This window comes from Grammomys surdaster, unplaced genomic scaffold (assembly GCF_004785775.1).
Source record: "Grammomys surdaster isolate TR1022 unplaced genomic scaffold, NIH_TR_1.0 142, whole genome shotgun sequence".
NCBI classification, from domain to species: domain Eukaryota; kingdom Metazoa; phylum Chordata; class Mammalia; order Rodentia; family Muridae; genus Grammomys; species Grammomys surdaster.
The window spans coordinates 4,140,609-4,158,909 of NW_021604600.1; the positions used below are offsets into that span (position 1 = coordinate 4,140,609).

Here is an 18,301-nt window from a genome sequence, read left to right on the forward strand (position 1 = left end):
CAATTTTTTCCATCAGAAGAGCCAGGTTTAGGTTCTCTGCAGTACATTATAGCCTCTTCCGGTTTCCTACATACTTGCCTATCTTTCTGGTTTTATCTTGTTTCGTCCTCACTGCCATTTAGCCTTAACAAGTGGTTATGCTCCCCATTGACCCTCCCTTTGTGGCTCTCTGTTGTTTGTAGTGTGTCCTCTAGAAAGCTTATTCAGGGCAGAATTACATATTATTTTTCTGTATGATGGTTTTCTTCAATATGTAGAGTAGTTACTCACTGGTATCATGAAACTTAGGCTCTAGGCTGACTAATGTGGGTACCCAGAGTTTCCTCCACATGTTCGTAGAGTTCTTTTCTCAGTACACTGCTTGTATAACAGGACTAATCCAGAGCATCATGGGAAAGGATAGGTCTCACTTGAGTGATGGTTGGAGAACCAGTAGCCTCTGATAAGAGCTGTGTACTCAGGGAAGAGACCTGTAAGCCTCCTTTGGAAGTTTTAGTTTCCTTAGAGAGCATTGTTTTGGTTTTAATTTGGGTTTTAGAGTAAATGCTTCCTGTAACCATGTAGGCAGGAAAGGCTCAGGAATTAGAGTAGATCTGACTTTTCTATCCCTTATGCCCCACCCCCCATTTCTTTCTGTTGTGCTTCAGGAGTGGCAGTTAAATCTACCTAAGGCTTCTGTGTTTATTACCAGACATGACTCCTCTTGTTGTAGTTCACTAATTAGTTTTGAATAGTTGTTCCTTTCTCCCTGAATTTCAGGAGGTGGAGGGAGAAAGAGGAAGTAGTTTACCTAATCCCGACAAGAAGTTCTTTCTGTTGGCAACTTTGAGATTCCAAAAATTGAAATAAACTAATAACATACATTATAGCTTATAGCATCCCAAAGAAAGAATAGTTTGAGATTTTTATAAATCTGAAATACTTAGTACCTATTTATAAGTAATTTGTACTCAAAAAAAAATATCTATGGCTAGGTATGTAGTTCAGTGATAAATTTCTTTTTTTTTTTTAATAATTTATTTTTTTCTCAAATCGTAATTCATTCACACAGGGGTTATAAATACAGAAAGGCAGGATGTGGGGAAGGGGATGACACTGGAGTGTGGGTGTTCGGGGGGAATACAGATATCTTTCAGAACCGGGTATCGGCTGGGTAAAGGTTCAGGGGACAGGTTACTATGACTCTGCCTATGACTCACTTGTCCTTATCTAAGTTGGTATTGTCTGCCAAGGCTACCTATTTACAAGGTCTATGACTACTTGGGCTGGTAAATTTCCACAAAAGCTGCCTGTTTACAATAGCTTATAGCCATCTGTTTCAATGTTTTCCCACTGAGACCCAAGACTTGGTGTTAGTATACATGTATGACAGGCCTATTGCTGATTTTAGGCCTATGGCTGATTTTAGGCCTTCAGTGTGTAATCAGGGTTGCCCCTGACATCTCCTCCCTTCTCTAAGTATAGAAGGGCTGTGGTGATTCTAATCTTGCGAAGGCAGGGATAGAGGCCTGACAGTGATAAATTTCTTGTCTAAAGTGCAGAGCTCTGGGTTTGATCCAGCATCATAAACTATGCACATATTGGGAGGTGGGGGACACGGAAGTATTGCAGTCTATCAGCATTTGGTCCTGTATGGTAATTGGGACCCTTAGCAAGGTAACTACAACTTACCCAAAATTGGAAGGAACCTGCAGCTTTTCAGTGTAAAACTATCAGTTTTTCATTTGCCTTACGTGATATGACATGAGATGAAAGCTCTTGTACCAGCAAAGCGAAGCTCTGTTAATTAAAAGTCATTGTAGTACATGATAGCTGTGCTATGTGGCTAGGTTGCAAGTTGTGTTAAATAAAGACAGATTTGTTCTTTCTTAGAAGTAAAAATGAATCTGTATGCAACTTTATTTTTATTTCTAAATCCATTTTGGGAAAGTTAATTGCAACTGTGTGGTTCAGGGATTTAGTGCAAGAAGAAGAACAGTTGATGGAAGAAAAGAAAAAGAAAAAAGACGACAAGAAAAAGAAGGAAGCTGCTCAAAAGAAGGTAGTATTTGATAAACTTTGTTAAGCAGTTTGAACATAGAATAAAAGGAAACTACTCATGACTTTGTTAAAGCATCTGATTAAGTTTGTTATCTTCATTGAAGATTCATTTTAATATTTAATGTCTTTGAATGTGCGTATATGTTTGCCAAATGTGTAATTCAATGCATAATCTTGCCCATACTGAGTTTTTCAAAGGTAAGTACATCTCATGGGGTTTATCTTTCAATTAGTGATTCCTATGTATTTCATTATACTTTTATAAGTTGGGAAAACAAAGAAGCTTAGTGACTTCGAACATACAGAGGGTTTTGATGCCTTACTTGTTCATACAGCCTTAGAGTGACATGACCATCAATTTTATTTAGCCTTCTTGGGCGTCAGTTTCTTTATGTTTTGTAAAACAAGTGTTGAGTTAAATGAGGTAATAAAATACATGAGCAAAGTAGGAAATAAAGTAAATTGTATTTAAGCAAATCATATTTAAACAAGTTTTGACATGATAAAGAGTAAAAGTCCCCTTTAATTTAATGCCTGTGCTGAGTTTCTAAATTTTCACTTTAAAACAAGCCCTAAGGTATTTTTGGAAAAGAACTCCGTGTTCAATACAGGTTAAGAAGCTGGAGCCGAAGCAAGTATGCAAAGGCCACTGACCACATATCTGCCACTCAGTCTTCTCTGTCAAATTCTGAAGGACCTTAAAATGTTCCAAAAGACCCAATAAACCACTATGTATTTATTTTAGTGAAAAAGTACTGCTGTACTCTTTAAATATGTATCTTAGGTAAGGAGGCATCGTGCTAGGACCTTATCATTCAGCCCAGACACAAAAGGCATAATGCATGAATCCTGTCTTTATGGGAAGCTGTTGAAGCACAAAGGAAGAAGGTAACAGTCTGAGATGGAGCAGAGGGATAGGATAGTTTCTAAGAATAGAAATGAGTCAGGTGGTTAAGGAGCAGAAAAGAACTCCAGGCACTCAGAACTAGGACTTTGTAGCCTGTGTGTATTAAAATATGGAGGCTTTGCGGGGGCAGGTGTAGAGAAGGAGTATCAGGAGATAGTTCTGAAGCAGTGAGTGATGGGTAAAGTCTCTTCTTGAGATTTTGAGTGTTTGTATTTCCCTCAGGAAAATGTTGGATTAGATTGGAAGAGATTGAAGTACTGATTTAAGGAACTGTTGACATAAACCATAGAATTTGCTTAGTAGCTATGAAGATAGAACATCCTCACTTGACTTTTAGATTCCATTGAGTGATTAAATATTGGGAACCGTTACTCTGCTTAGTGAGTACAAAAAAAGAAGTGATAAGTTAATTAGTTTTGGGTGTGTTAAACTTCCTGCACCATTGGGAGAAGTAATAGAATACAGAGCCATTTGGAGAACTGAGTCTGAGGAGAGATAGTAGGTGACACTAGTCATCTGTCAGTCCAGTCTGGCCACCCTCAGGGGAAGCTGGAAGAAATATACAGGTGCATTACAGGTGTTTGGATAATGCTCTAGTATAGAGTCTTGTGTTGTCCGATGCCTTGAGGCTCCACCAGAGGCTTTTTGATGTTGTATGGTCTTTGCAATTTGGTCTGTCTTTATTTGGTATTAATGAAAAAGTTGTATCCTCAAGTTAAGGTTGGGAAAAACTTACTGTACTCTTGGGCCATGGTGCCATTTGCCCATAAAAGAACTCTTGAGGTAAAGTAGAGATTGGTGATGAGGCTAGTTGATGTGCTTAGTGTAGAAACTGGTTTGGCTAGCATCTGCGTGTTGTTGCCTGTCTTAGTCAGGGTTTCTATTCCTGTACTAACAACATGACCAAGAAGCAAGTTGAGGAGGAAAGGGTTTATTCAGCTTACATTTCCACATTCCAAAAGAAGTCAGAATTGGAACTCAAGCAGGTCAGGAAGCAGGAGCTGATGCAGAGGCCATGGAGGGATGTTACTTACTGTCTTGCTTCCCCTGGTTTGCTCAGCTTGCTTTCTTACAGAACCCAGGACTACCAGCCCAGGATGGCACCACCTACAATGGGCCCTCTCACCCTTGATCACTAATTGAGAAAATGCCTTATAGCTGGATTTCATGGAGACATTTCCTCAAGGGAGGCTCCTTTCTCTGTGATAACTCCAGCTTGTGTCAAGTTGACACACAAAATCAGCCAGTACATTGCCTTAGGCCTTGTTGGTCCTAAGGAGTTGAAGATTTAACTGGTAAGTTACAATACAACGTATCTAGGAAAGAGTCTAAGGTAATAATTAAGAATATGTGTTTGGAATTTGAGGAGATTCTGCAAAAGGATGATGCTTAGTAGAATAATTTTAAGTCATCATATAGAAATTATGGCTCAGTTGTGAAAGATCATCTTTACCTTCCCTCACAATCAGCTTTTTAAATCACCAAGTCACTAAAGGTACCTCCTTATGTATGCATACATTTACATGGAGCTCATGAATGGTGTTTGCTTGTTATTTGTCATTGTCAGATCTGCAGGGACAGCTTTTAATTTTTCCCACTTCTTCCCTGCCTCAGTGGCTCCAGTCTCACTCTCATCATATCCCACAAGAACCACCCACCAGATGCTGAAAGAAAAATGGCTTGCTTTTACCAGATCTTCCACATGGCTACAGTATTGCTATGTATCCTGTCAATCCACTGAACAGTCTAAAGGAAGTTGAGAACCCCTAATAATTGTTAAATTTCATTGTCCAGACTGCCAGTGTAAATACAGCTTCTCCAAATTGCAGAAAACCAGCTTATAACTGAATTTGAATGCAACCTGTTGGCAAAATAAGGACAGCTGGTATTTCCATACACTGCTACCAAATAGCTCCTTAAAAAAAGAAAACTCCCAGATTGGCCCATATGAAAGACATGAGTCACAAACTGTTAAGACAAGGTTTGTGGAGCTTTCTTTTGTTTTCTGTAGGAGCCAGGAAGTATATCGCAGTATAGGAGACAAACATGAGTCAAGTGGGCAGAATCATTTACATGAATGTTTGAACATAAGTTCATCACAACTCACCTGCTCTATGTATGAACCTTGCACTTTCCCTTCATGTTAGCAGCTATCTGTTCTAATCTGTTTGTGTTCAGAATGACTTCAGTGGCTGATGTTGGTTTCATTATGGCAACAGACGCAGAATTAAAGTTGAAACCTCATTCTCTCATTGGGTATCTATTTACAGCTCTACCTCAGCACTCTGTTTTCCATGCAGTGTTACTCATACTTTTTTGTTTTTTACCATATACAGGGGAACTTTTAAATTGAGAAATTATCTATAAGGAACATTTTATAATTCGATAGAAAGTGTAGGTTCTCTTTAAGTGCTAGATATTAAACACAGAGCGTTGAGCGTGCTAATAAGCTAGCTCTCCACTGAACCAGATTCCTGTGCCTCTCCCTCTTGATAGCTTATTAGGCATCATCAAAACTCACTACAGTGTTTTAACAATAATAGGTCTTTTATTTTGTTATTTAAGCATATATTCAAATATTTAGTGTTTCTCTAAGAAATTCTATATAAAAATTAGGTACTTTAAAAAAATAGTATTTTCCATCCTAGTAAATGATCATGATACTCAGTGAGTTAATAACTTCATTTTAAACATTTTTCTGTTCTAAAAGCCTTATCCTAATAAGCTGGCCATGTATGTGCAGTACTTTTTATATGATGAAGAATCTCCTGGTTCTTAGACCTAAAAAATAATTTGATGGAGCACAGACATATAGCTTCAACCTTAAAGGGGATATTAGCTGGACCTCCAGGTTCCAGTTTTATAAGAAAACTTTCAAAAGGGATCTTAAGGGAGGTGCAGTGAAGACCAGAGAGATTGAGAAATAGTTTAATTATGAGGGATAATGTAGACCATCCTTCACTTAACCATGTAACTTAGTACCTAGAAAGTTTGTGGTAGTAAAGTGTTAGGACAGCAATGATACAAACTGGAATTTTTCTGATGAGATAGATTTCAACAGTTGTGCTATTTTAGGTGTTGCTGTTACTGTTTGAATTGAAGGGATTTTATGAATGTAAGTTACTAAAGCCTAAGAGAGACTTGGGCTGTAGAAATGTCTGACTTCTTCCCTTCCTTAGATCTGAATCTCATCAGAGCATTTCTCTGAAACATTGGTGCTAATATGATCAGACTGAGGAAGTGCTTGTCGAGGGCAGTGAGATGCCTTTCCTACAGCTCTCTCTCTTCCCGTACACCTTACTCTTCCTGTAGTGTTCACCAGACCAGGGTTCTAGACTAGGTACCATTTGCTAACTTATAGGAAAGACTTTTGAGTAGTTGTTATCTCAATTTTAAAAAGTGAGTTGAACTAAATCAATTCTTTATTCCTTGTGTCTTAGTTACTTTTCTATGTGAAGAGACACTGACAAAGGCAACTCATAGAAGGGTTTATTGGAGCTCACAGTTCCTGATGACCACCATGGTGTAGCATAGAGTCAGCATGGCATTGGGGCAATAGCTGAGAGCTTACATTTTGATCAAGCAAGAGGCACAGAGAGCTAACTGGGAATGGTGGGCTTTTGAAACCTTAAAGCTCATCCCCAGTGATATACTTCCTCCAAGGTCATACCTCCTTATTCTTCCCAGCCAACCAACTGGAGACCAAGTATTTGAACATCTGAGCCTGTAGGAGTCATTCCAACCACCATAGTTTATAATATCTGGATGGTGTTGTCAATGATCAGAAAGGAGAAAGACAGAACTGAGAATGAGTATCAACTCATTTCCACATGTGAGAGTTAGAGCCAAGAGCAATTTAATTATGCTGCGTTCTTAGACCAGCCTACAGAAACTTACTTTAAGAAGCAAAATTCTATTATTTCTTCCATTTCCTCCTCATCAATTATAATGAGCGCTGGATTTTTATCAGATTCATTCCTTCACCATGTTAGGTCAGTGTTCTCAGGGTTAATTAATACCATGTATTACCTCCTGGGGCCATTCTCTGTTGGTGACATAATAGTGGATGAGGCTGGTCATTATTCTAGAGCAGTTGATCTCAAACTCCTTTAGGGATAAAATGGCCCTTTCAATGGGATTGTCTGTCGCCATCGGAAAACACAGACTTACATAATGATTCATAACTACCAAATTAGAGTTATGAAATAGCAATGAAAATAATTTTATAGTTGGGGATTACCACAACATAAGGGTCATAATATTAGGGAGGTTGAAAACCACTGTTCTAGAACATCATAAGACTACTTTCTCACACCCAACACCATTTTCTAAAGTCTATAAAAGTATCATTGTATGCTTTTGGTTTTAATAATGTCATAATTTCTATGTCTTGCAGTTTATCTTTCTTTGAAAGAGATCTGTAGAGTTTTGGGGAGGAACTTACAAAGTAATTCTTATGCTGAGTCTTTGACTTTGTAAGATATCTTAACATGTGTAACAAGGTACTTCTAACACTTCACAGAGTTCTAAGTTCTAAGAATTATATATTTTTTTTCTATAATCTGATTTTCAAAATTATAGCCAGGTGGTGTTATCGAACACCTTTAAAATACCAGCACTTGGGAAGGCAGAGGCAGGTGAATCTCTGGAGTTCAAGGCCATCCTGGTCTACAGAGCTAGTTCGAGGACAGTCAGGGCTGCACACAGAAACCTTGTCTTGAAAAAAACAAAATAAAACAAAAATACTTTTCCCTAAAATAAATAACTATTGTCTAGCTAGTTAGCAGGTCTTTTAGCATTACCTTTCCATCACTGTTTCTCTTTTAATTTTGATCATAAAATACAAGATGGGCCTCCATTATTTTGTGTATCTCTAATACTCTAAAACTGGACAAAGCATCATAGTGAAAGCTGAACATTTGGTGTGGCTTCAAAAGTAGAATAATTGTAGTTTTTATTATATATTTATAATGACATAATATGGAATGTTTGATACCTTAATAACTTTATTTGGCTAAGCAAAATGAATTACTATGCCCTGAAAAAAAGCTTTGTCTTAATTTAGAAATAATTCTTACTTAGTTATTATTATTCCACCTTTTCCAGTCAGCCTGAATGTTCTTGAATATTTTACATTCAGGTCTCCATACCACGGTTTGGATGAGAAGGTGATTTGCTTAGGGTCCTCTCTTGCTGTTTTTTTCTTTTTTTTTTTTTTAAATAGTTCTTGTGGAGGCCCTTGCAGTTTGAGCTGCTTGCTTGAGTTAGCCCCACTGTCCTCCAGCTTTCTCCTCATGCTTGCTGTCAGAGAACTGATAAGCATCGGCATAGACCTTAGAAAGTAGGTTTATCAGCTCACCTTGCTGCCAGTTATTCATTTTTGTTACATGTGTTAAAAACAAGTTAGTTTGAAGTTTTTCCACATAGCAGATACTGAAAAGCTGACTATATTAGCTAAAACATCAACTTGATCTCCAGAATTAAATTTATTACAAATTTGGCCAGAGTAATTATGTATAACTTTTCTTATAGAAAGTGTAATTCCTTGATCATTTGAAGCCAGTCAAACATGCAAAATTTATTCCAAAACTATTTATGCAAAGGTGATAATTATAAAATCATTTAAAATGTAACATGAGAAACATGTTATATTCCTTTAGAAAATTATAAGCCACCATAAAATGTTTTCTATGCTTTATGTCTAAAGAATTAGTACAGAAATTTTTATTAGTAAACATATTATCAAGAACAATGGGGCACATCTATGGGAAAAGAATGCTTGCATGCATGTCTTTTCCTGTATAGTTCATCTAAATGATAATTTCTTTAATAAAAATGTATATCTTATATAATAGTGATATATGAACATTTTATCATAACAATTCATTTCTTTCAGTTTCATATTTACATTGTTTTTTGTTTGTTTGTTTTCATTTTAGGCCACTGAACAAAAAATCAAAGGTACGTTGTTTAAAGCTATTTCTTTTTTTTTTCTTTAAAATCAAGTTGTTTATGTGCATTTTTATTCACCTTCAGGATGGGAGAGAAATGTATGAAGAAAACTGGGGTGGGAATGGACTGTTTCAGTGAAGTCACGTTGATGTCTTCCTTGGAGCTTTTTTATGGTGTATATCCCACATTGAGAAGATACTGTCCTAAGGCTGTCTTTTGAGTAGATCCTAGTTTCTAATGCTGTCTGATGTGAGTCTTAGGCCCATGCCTTCACTTCAGTCTTCCACTCTAAACTCTTACTCAGGGGTGGTGTCAGTTAGTTTCTGCCTGCTTCATTCTTTGTTCTCTGTCCTTTATAAAGGTATAGGAGTGACTCCTATTTCTGTATTATCACTTAAATAATACATTGCTAACTCTGGGGTCATTGAGCCAGGTTACCTAAGCACCCTGGACTGAAGATTTAGAGCTTAACCTCTCGAAAATCCTGGTTTAAGAGTCCTTCAGCTTCCATCTGACTACTTAGTAGTCAAAGTTGTACAGCTCAGAGACTGAGTTTACTCAGCTTCAGCATACCAAGTTGGGGTTTTAGCTGTATCAGAACTATGCTCTCCATGTCTTATTAGTATGTATATTCACAGTACAACCTATGGTTATGAGAGTCATACTAGTTAAGGCAACATCCATTAGTTTCTCTTATATAAGAGTATATAAGAATAGTTAACCTATATTTCACTGAAGAAAGGTTTTGCATGAATCTAAGGAAAAATTGAGAGCTAGGAATTTGAGAGTGTAAATCGATTTATTTACAGTTTGACCAGAGCTGTAAAGAAATTCTCAGTCTCTCTCTGCTTTACCCATACCAGTGTTATAATTTATTGGAAAGATTCAGCAGACAGAAAGAACTATACACATAGAGATTTAGCTGTGAGTATAGATTACAAACCACCTGGGAAAGAAAGTCATTTGCTCAGCTTCAGGGCTCCCATGAGTGGCCTGTCTACCCAACCTGGTATTTTCTGGAGAAATTATAATCCCTTGTTTGGGGAGGTAAGTCAAATCTGAATTTAACCACAAGAACCCATGGAAAAGTATTGAGCATGGCAGCATGCTATTATAATCCCAGAACTGGGGAGATGGATAGACACAGAAGGATTCCTGGAGCTTGATAGCCAGCCAGTCACGCCAGATTTGTGAGCTTCAGACCACTGTGAGAATATCTCTTGAAGACGATGGAGGGCATTCCTGAACATGACACACAAAGTGGTTTTTCTGGGTTTTACACACACACACACACACACCGGCAGACGGGCTCACTGATTGCATCCATAAGAAAAGAAACTATAATTCATAAGACTCCTATTGTATAGTGGAAACTGTAGGCACACTTAAACAGAATACAATGCAATACAATGTAGTTCAACTGAGTAAGTTATCCTTAAGTACAGAGGAGTACTATTTCACCTGACAGGAATGAAGCCTTAAACAGAGTCGAATAGAGTTGAGGCTGAAGAAACAGGTGGGATTCAGGTCCAAGGGAGCTTTATATATTTATGTAAATGGTATATATTCATATATGAGCATACTGAGGAGCTTGGATTTTTATAGGCAGCTAGGAGCCACTAATGAAGAGCTTATGCAAAGGAGTGGCATGGTTTGTTTTGACACAGGGCTGCCTCTGTATCCCAGACTAGGATGGAACTAAGAGCTCGATAGTAGGCATGTGCTATCATATCCAGCTTTTTTCATTTTTATAGCTGTTAACCTCTGTTCATTGAATACTGGCTGAAACATGAGTGGAGATTTAAAAGTGCTAAGACAGATACATTTTTGGACAGAGAGGCAGGTAGATAGAACAGGTAGTAAGAATGAAACATTTGTTCTGCGTATGGGTATGGTTGACCATATAAGGTCCTAGATAGTGATCCTGGAGAAGCAAGACCAGAGGGGGAAGAGAAAGAGTACATACAGGGTAAAGACATGAGATGGCAGGTATAATAGACAAGACTAGTAGCTGCTGGTCTGCCATATGTTGGTACACACCTTTAATCCCAGAGACAGAGACAAGAAGACCTCTGAGATAAGGCGAGCATTTGGTCAAAATAGTGAGTTTGAGGCCAGCCAGGGCTACATTGGGAGGACCCGTTGTCAGAAGAGGAGTTGAAAGTAAGATTATGACTGAGTTAGGATTACTGTGACGCAGAGTATACACGGCATCTTAAAACTTTATCTGCACTTACTCCACCAGCCGTTAGAAGAATGCCCCCTATGGCCAGGAGTTGTTGCTCTTGATTTTGTTTTGGTTTTGGGTTAATTTTTGTTTGTTTTGGTTTTCTGCTGCTATCCCAGGGTCCTTTCAGTCTGAACTCTTAAAGATCCAGCCAACCCACAATTTTACACTTGTACACTACTTGTTTTTCCTGGCTTTGCTATTTGTTTGTTTTTTTTTTTTTTTTTTTGGGGGAGGCAGGTTCTTGGACATGGGTGTTTCATGGAGTCTTCAACCTTCCAGTAGGTTGTTCTAGACATTCTTGATCTCTACCCTTTTTACTTTTTCAGAATTTATTACATTTGTAATTTTGATTATATCCTGTCTTAGACTGTTGGTTGACTCACAAATATTTCCTCTTCAGTGTGATCTTTGAGTACCTACTGTTTAATATCTTTTCCAGACGTCAGTCATCATTTTATTTGCTTGCTTACACTACCTCCTAGTTTTTAGGTCTTCCACCGTCTGAGCATGTTCAGCTGACTGTAGGAAGTCACTTGAGATGCAGTGTGCTGTTTCCTTCTGTTTCACTTCATCCTTCATTTACTGACAGCTCCCTTCACAACTGCTCCTGACTATTTTATTTATAAACATGTATTTCATTTCTATGCTGGGTATGTGTCTATCATGTTTATGGTTTGAGGGTTATAGTGGGTAGAAGTGACAAATGAGAGCGTTGGCTGGCCAGGTTTGGCCTGTGCTGAGCTGTTCTGGTGCACAGTAGCGTGAACACTACTACTGAGTAAAGTGACATACCCTAGATGGTGGATCTTGTTTTGTTTTGCTCTGATTTTTGGTAACAGCAGAACCTGAATCCACCTTCCATTCTGTTTTAGTGGCAATCCAGTACTGAATAGAGTCTTAAGGAGTAGTAAGTCTCAAGACTTACTCAGCTTGACTAACTCATTCCCACTTATATCTGTTCTTAGTCATATCTAGTCAGTTCTGAGGAATTTGGGGTTTCGTTTGTTTTGACAGCATTGGGGACTGTGCTGAGGCCTTTACATATGCTAAGCAAGTACTTTATCACCTGGCTAGAGCTAAAGTGTCTCTTCCTCCTCTTCCTCCTCCTCCTCCTCCTCCTCCTCCTCCTTCTCCTCCTCCTCCTCTTCCTCCTCCTCTTCTTCCTCCTCCTCTTCTTCTTCCTCCTCCTCTTCTTCCTCCTCCTCTTCTTCCTCCTCCTCTTCTTTCTCCTCTTCCTATTATTATTATTATCATCATCATCATTATAGTCTACATTTAAGTGAGATTATGTAGTATTTTGGCTTATTTTACTTAGCATAATCTTCAATTTTATCTGTCATTCCCAATGTTAAGACACCCTTTTTTGATGCTGAGGAACATTCCAGTATATATGTGTGTGTGTATCTGTGTGTGTCTGTCTCTGTCTGTCTCTGTCTTTCTGTCTCTGTCTCTCTCTGCCTTTCTCTCCCCCCCTTCTCTCTCTCTCTCCATATCTGTATCTGAGTGTGTGTCTCCATGATATCTCCATCATCCATGTGTGTGCTCATAAATAGGTCTATGCTATAGTTTCTTTATCTACTGGGACATTCAAGTTTTGACACATCTTTGCTATTGTGAATAATTCTGTGATGGACTTGGAGTCTGTATCATCCTACAAGGCACTTGAAAGTGTTGCATTCTTCTCTTTGGGGTATGTATCTGAGGAGGTGCTGCTAGGTCATATGAAGTAGTTTTCATTTCTGAGGCATTGTTAAGCTCTTCAATTTCTCAATGATCGAACCTCCTATTGAACAAAGTTCAAGAACTCAAGTGACTTTATAGAGCTTCAGAGTAGAAAACTGAGATGTAAGAAAGCTGTGGCTTCAAGCATGTAGTGTGGTGTAGATGATTGAGATTCTTGGGTGTACTTAAGAGGCTGTTCACAGCTCATATGGCACCCCAGAAAATCTGGTACCTGTGTTCTCTGGTGCATGCCCATAGCTCATTCTGTCACATTGGTAGATGAGTCACCAGGAGAGTTAGGGTGATGTTGAGGTTAGTCTGGCTTATTCAGTATGCCACCATGGTTCTGCATTGTGAGCTGATTTGGAGGCCAGTGTATGCTAATGTTTGAAACTGAACAGTGATGATTGCTGATTAAGAACCTCCTAATGGGGGCTGGAGAGATGGCTCAGTGGTTAAGAGTTTAATTTTCAGCAATCTGTAATGGGATCTGATGCCCTCTTCTGGTGTATCTGAAAACAGAGACAGTGTACTCATACATAAAATAAATAATTCTTAAAAGAAAGGAAGAAAGAAAGAAAGAAAGAAAGAAAGAAAGAAAGAAAGAAAGGAAGAAAGAGAGAAAGAAAGAACCTCTTAATGCCAGATTCCTTTTTTCCTGTGAGAGCTGTCTTTTGAATTGTGTGACAAATAAATAAGATTTATAGTTCTCTGCTAATAAGATGGAAAATAGCAGCCTACTTTCACAGAAAATAGTTAAGAAAATAATTTTGTTTGGTTAATAGAGTCATTTTTCCTTTCCTATTATTAAAGAGGAAAGAGGATTTACATGCATAAGATTAGATTAATGTACACAGTAAATTCACAGAAAATGCTAAGGCCTCATTTTGTTTTAAGAACACAGCCACCAGTAAATTGTTTAAATTGATAAAAATGAAAGATGATATGTTTTAGTGTGTGTAGTGATTCTGAAAAGGAGCAAGGAAAACAGGAGGTAGTAGAAAAGCAGTTTAGCAGTGAGCTGTAATCAGTAACTATGTTCAGAAATTAAGGAGAAGAGCAGATAGTTTGGGGTGTGTATGGGAGTATCCCAGGGTTATGTGTCCTGAGCTGAGAGTCTAAGAATCTACAAAAGCAATAATCAGGGCTTCAGTTTAAAAATGAACAATATAGAAACCTTCTCTTTTAAGCTTTAGAAAAGAATTAGATGAATTAGTAAGAGTATCAGATAACATCACTTACAAGTCCTCCAAAAAGATAGTACACACTAAAACATTTCACCTGTATTTAACATTGTACACTTTTTAGTCCTTTAATTCTGATCAAAGTAGTACCTACGTCTCAGAGTGCATTCTGATGAGATCCTTTGTTCTGCTATGTCCTATGGAAGGTTCTGGGGGATGGCCAAAGGCTGAGAGCTTTGAGTCACTGCTAAAGATGGTGACTGGGGTTGACTGTCATCTTTGCAGTCTTTATTTCTGTGGTTTTAGGCAAGTTTCTTAACTGGAATTCATTTTCCAGCATCCATACCAGTACTCAGAGGGGAGATGATCCAGCCCGTCTTTGTTGTAGAATGTAACGGGTAGTGGATTGGAAGCTCTGAGGCTTGCAGGCAGAATGTTGGGTAGGTATTATGTACTCAAGTATGTGGGTAGAAAATTTGAGTTTTCAGAGAGAACACTTTGAGCTAAAATCTACAGCTATACCTGTTCCTGTCAGAAGTGAACACAGAACTTGGTTTGTTTTCCTTCATTTATTTCATTAATATTAACTCATTGAGCCCACATTCCTGTCTTATTTTAACAGGCATAAATACTTTTTAAAGTGTTTAATCCATTACTAACCATTCCCTTATTGTTAGAAGGGTTTTTACTCTTTATTTCAAATTTACATTATGAAGGACATTTGTTTTGAGGTCACACTGATTTTACCTTTTAGGTCTGCTGTTTACTAGATGCTCTGCATGAGCAGCTTTCTTCTGTGTCTCTGTCACTGTATCTGTAAAATAGTAATACCCTCAATGGTATAGAATTATGATGAAGAGATAACATATACATTGTCTGGCATCCAGGTGAAACAGAACATTTACTTTTACGTTTCTGTCACTCCGGTTTTGCAATATCCTGGCCACCTTTCATGCTTTGGAATAACATGCTAGGAGTTTCTATAGAGCTTCAGGGTCTTCTCATTCAGGTAGTGATTTGCTTTTTCCTTCCATTAAAATAGAGCCCAATGTAGTAAAGGAAAAATAACAGTACATTATGTTTTCCTTAAGACACGCGCTGTATCATCTTTGAAACTTGGATGGGGCAGGTATCAAGGTGGGTTGGAGATATGGTTAGGGTGCTGAGTGCTCTTGCAGAGGTCTGGAATTCATTTTCCAGTACCCATTCTGCCTGAAATTCCAGCTCCAGCTGATCTGATATCCTTTTGGGGCCATGCATGCCCCCCACCCCCATACACACCCAGTAAAAGAGTAAATTTTTTAAGATTGGTAGGTTAAAATTGGAGTTTTCTCACTTTTACTAACTAGTTACTGAACTAGTTATTGATGATTTGCCCGTGCTTGTTTGCTTGTTTAGCTTTGAATTTTTGTTAGTAATTCAAATGGGCTAGCTGTATTTGCTTATTATTGTCCAGTTGACATTTGTTGTATTTCCTATATAAAGATTTATAGTCTGAGAAGTCTTGATACTCTGTATCAAGAACCAAGCCATGTTTGAAGTCATTCCACAGATGGGGATTATAGACCCCATGGGCACACATATCCAGAAAAGGGAAATGTTTGCTCAGAGGGAAACATAGAATCAGATAGCTTTTGTAACATTAACTTGGACTTCTATTTCTAAGTAAGCTAAGTGCTTATGGTCAATGTTTTCTTAAATTAGGCCTCACTGAACAATTGGATTATAAGGTTTTTTTTAATTTTTGATTTTATACATGTATATAATAAAATGCGATTATATCAAGTAACTCCTATTTCCCTCTAACTCCCCCTATGTTGACCCCCCAACATACATCTGAATATCATGTCTCCTTTTTTTGATAACTAAGTCCAGTTCTTTCCCCAGCAACTGTCCAGTGCCAATAGCTCCTCAGGGCTGGGGCCTGAAGCTCCATCATCTAGTTCATATTTGATGGAATGTCTTGGTCTTGTGCAGTAGTGACAGTTGCTGTGAGTTCATGGTTGTGCTAGCCATGCCATATCCAGAGGACAGGATTACACAACACCTCCCCATCATAAAGTTATTACCACTGTCAACTTTTTTTTAATGTTTTTTTTCTTCAATTTGTATATGTTTTGATCCTGTGATGTTCAGCTTATGAAAAATTTTAGCTTTGCATAAATTTTCTTTTATTAATATGAAATGCCTTTCATCCTAGACATCCATAAAATGTATTCACAGCTTTTTCTTATTATTGTGTGAGATGCACAAAGGAATATACATCGTTGTTACTTATTGGGAGCATTATGTTAAGAGAAAAAATGCTTAGCCCAAATTATTACTAAAAGAAAAGAATGGGCTCGGAGAGATGGCTCCATGGTTGAGAGCACTTTTACAGAAGAATCTGAACCTGGTTTGGTTTGCAGCACCCACAAAGCAGCTCACAACCATCTGTAACTCTAGTTCCAGGGAATTTAACTCATGCACTCATACATACATACATGCTGGCAAACACGTATACATATAAAACAAAAAAAAAATTAAAGGATGAAGATGATGGGCCAGTGAGATGGCTTGAGGCAATCCTGACAAGTTAAGGTTGGTTTGTCCTTACAGTCCACATAGTCACCTGGATCTGACTCTGAACGTTGTCCTCTGGCCCAGTGGTGCTCCCACATACACACACACTGTCTTAGTCAGAATTGCTATTGTTGTAATGAAACACTGTGACCAAAGGCACCTTGAGAAGGAAAGGGTTTATTTGACTCACAGTTTAATATCATCAAAAGCAGTAAGGGTAGGAACTTAATCAGGCCAGGAACCTGGAGGTAGGGGCTGATGCAGAGGTGTCATGAAGGAAGGCTGCTTCCTGGTTTGATCCCCATGCCTTCCTTACCCAGCTTAATTTTTCACAAAACCCAAGATAGCCAAGTCAGGAATGGCCCCACCCTCAGTGGGCTGGCCTCTCTCCCATCAGCCTACAGCCCAGTTTTGTGGATGTATTTTCTCAAGGCTCTCTCTGCTTTGACTCTAGCTTGTGTCAAGTTGACATGAAATTAGTCAACATATACAGTAAATAAATACAGTAATAATAAAGAATGAAAGAGTTCCAAACAAGAGAGAATGTTAGTTTTCACTGTAAGTTCTCTTGACTATAGTTTATTTCAGTACTGTTAAAAAAAAATAGTTTTGATTGTTGAGTGACAGGCAGCCTGAAGCTGACCATGTAGGAGGAAGGTGGGTTGAGTACTCTAAAACACAGTGACCAAAACTGCAGTCAAAGCATCTTACAGTAGAAGCACCTGATAAATAGCTCTCTTGTTACAGCAGTAGCATTTATTTACTGTGGTTACCGTGTGTTGGGTGATGCTTTACAGAAGAGAGATAAACGAGCGCTTTCTCAGTCCGGCTCAGGGTCTTTCACTACTGGACTAGAGCGCTTAAGACTTTACCAGGGGCCAGGCGGTGGTGGCGCACACCTTTAATCCCAGCGCTTGGGAGGCAGAGGCAGGCGGATTTCTGAGTTCGAGGCCAGCCTGGTCTACAGAGTGAATTCCAGGACAGCCAGGGCTACACAGAGAAACCCTATCTCGAAAACCCCAAAAAGAAGACTTTACCAGGGGAAAAAAAAGACTTTAACCAGAATTTTCTCAGGTATTCTCTCCAGTACCAGAGTTCTATTTTGTTCTGTATTGGACTATTGGACTGACTGTTGCAGGTACAATAGTACACCAGTCATTACAGAGCAGCCAGTACTTAAACAGGCTTATATTCTGTGCTTTGTAATAACTATTGCCTTTGACACTAGGAAGTCTTAATGGAGGAGACAGCAGGATTGGGCTTGAATTGAAGCCAATTCTCAGACACCATGCCAGTTGTTGTTTCAGAGATGAGGTCTATTCTTGGTACTTTCATCAGGTTATTTACAGATATTCACTCTGAACAGTCATAGTCACCTGTCACTTTCCAGTTACAAATACACCAGACAAGTAGTTTCTTAGGTTTGTCTAAGGTGCTGTCCAGGAAATTCTTCTTTCTTGGCAGGTGCGCAGGTTCTATCCTGTCACCTGCATTTGTTTCTTATTCTAAGCTAGTCCTTTGCTCAGACATTGTATTTACCAATGGGAAACTGTTATCACTGTCCTTTTATATGAAAATGAAGGGTTTTCCTCCTGTATCTTCTAAAAACTTAAAATAGGGATTAAGCACAACTTGGTTGCATCCATTAATTGGCCCTGCAGTTTAGGATGATGAGGCAGGAGGATTGTATGTTTGAGGCAACCT

At 38.4% G+C, this 18,301-nt stretch overlaps 1 protein-coding gene across 1 annotated transcript in view; it reads left to right on the forward strand.

Annotated features, from left to right (window-relative positions):
• Tnrc6a (trinucleotide repeat containing adaptor 6A) overlaps positions 1–18,301 on the forward strand; it is a 72,900-nt gene that overhangs the window by 21,420 nt on the left and 33,179 nt on the right. The window contains exons 3-4 of the mRNA XM_028764136.1: positions 1,954–2,041; positions 8,887–8,908. Of these exons, the coding sequence (XP_028619969.1) occupies positions 1,954–2,041; positions 8,887–8,908 (110 nt within the window). The remainder of the gene's footprint in view (positions 1–1,953; positions 2,042–8,886; positions 8,909–18,301) is intronic.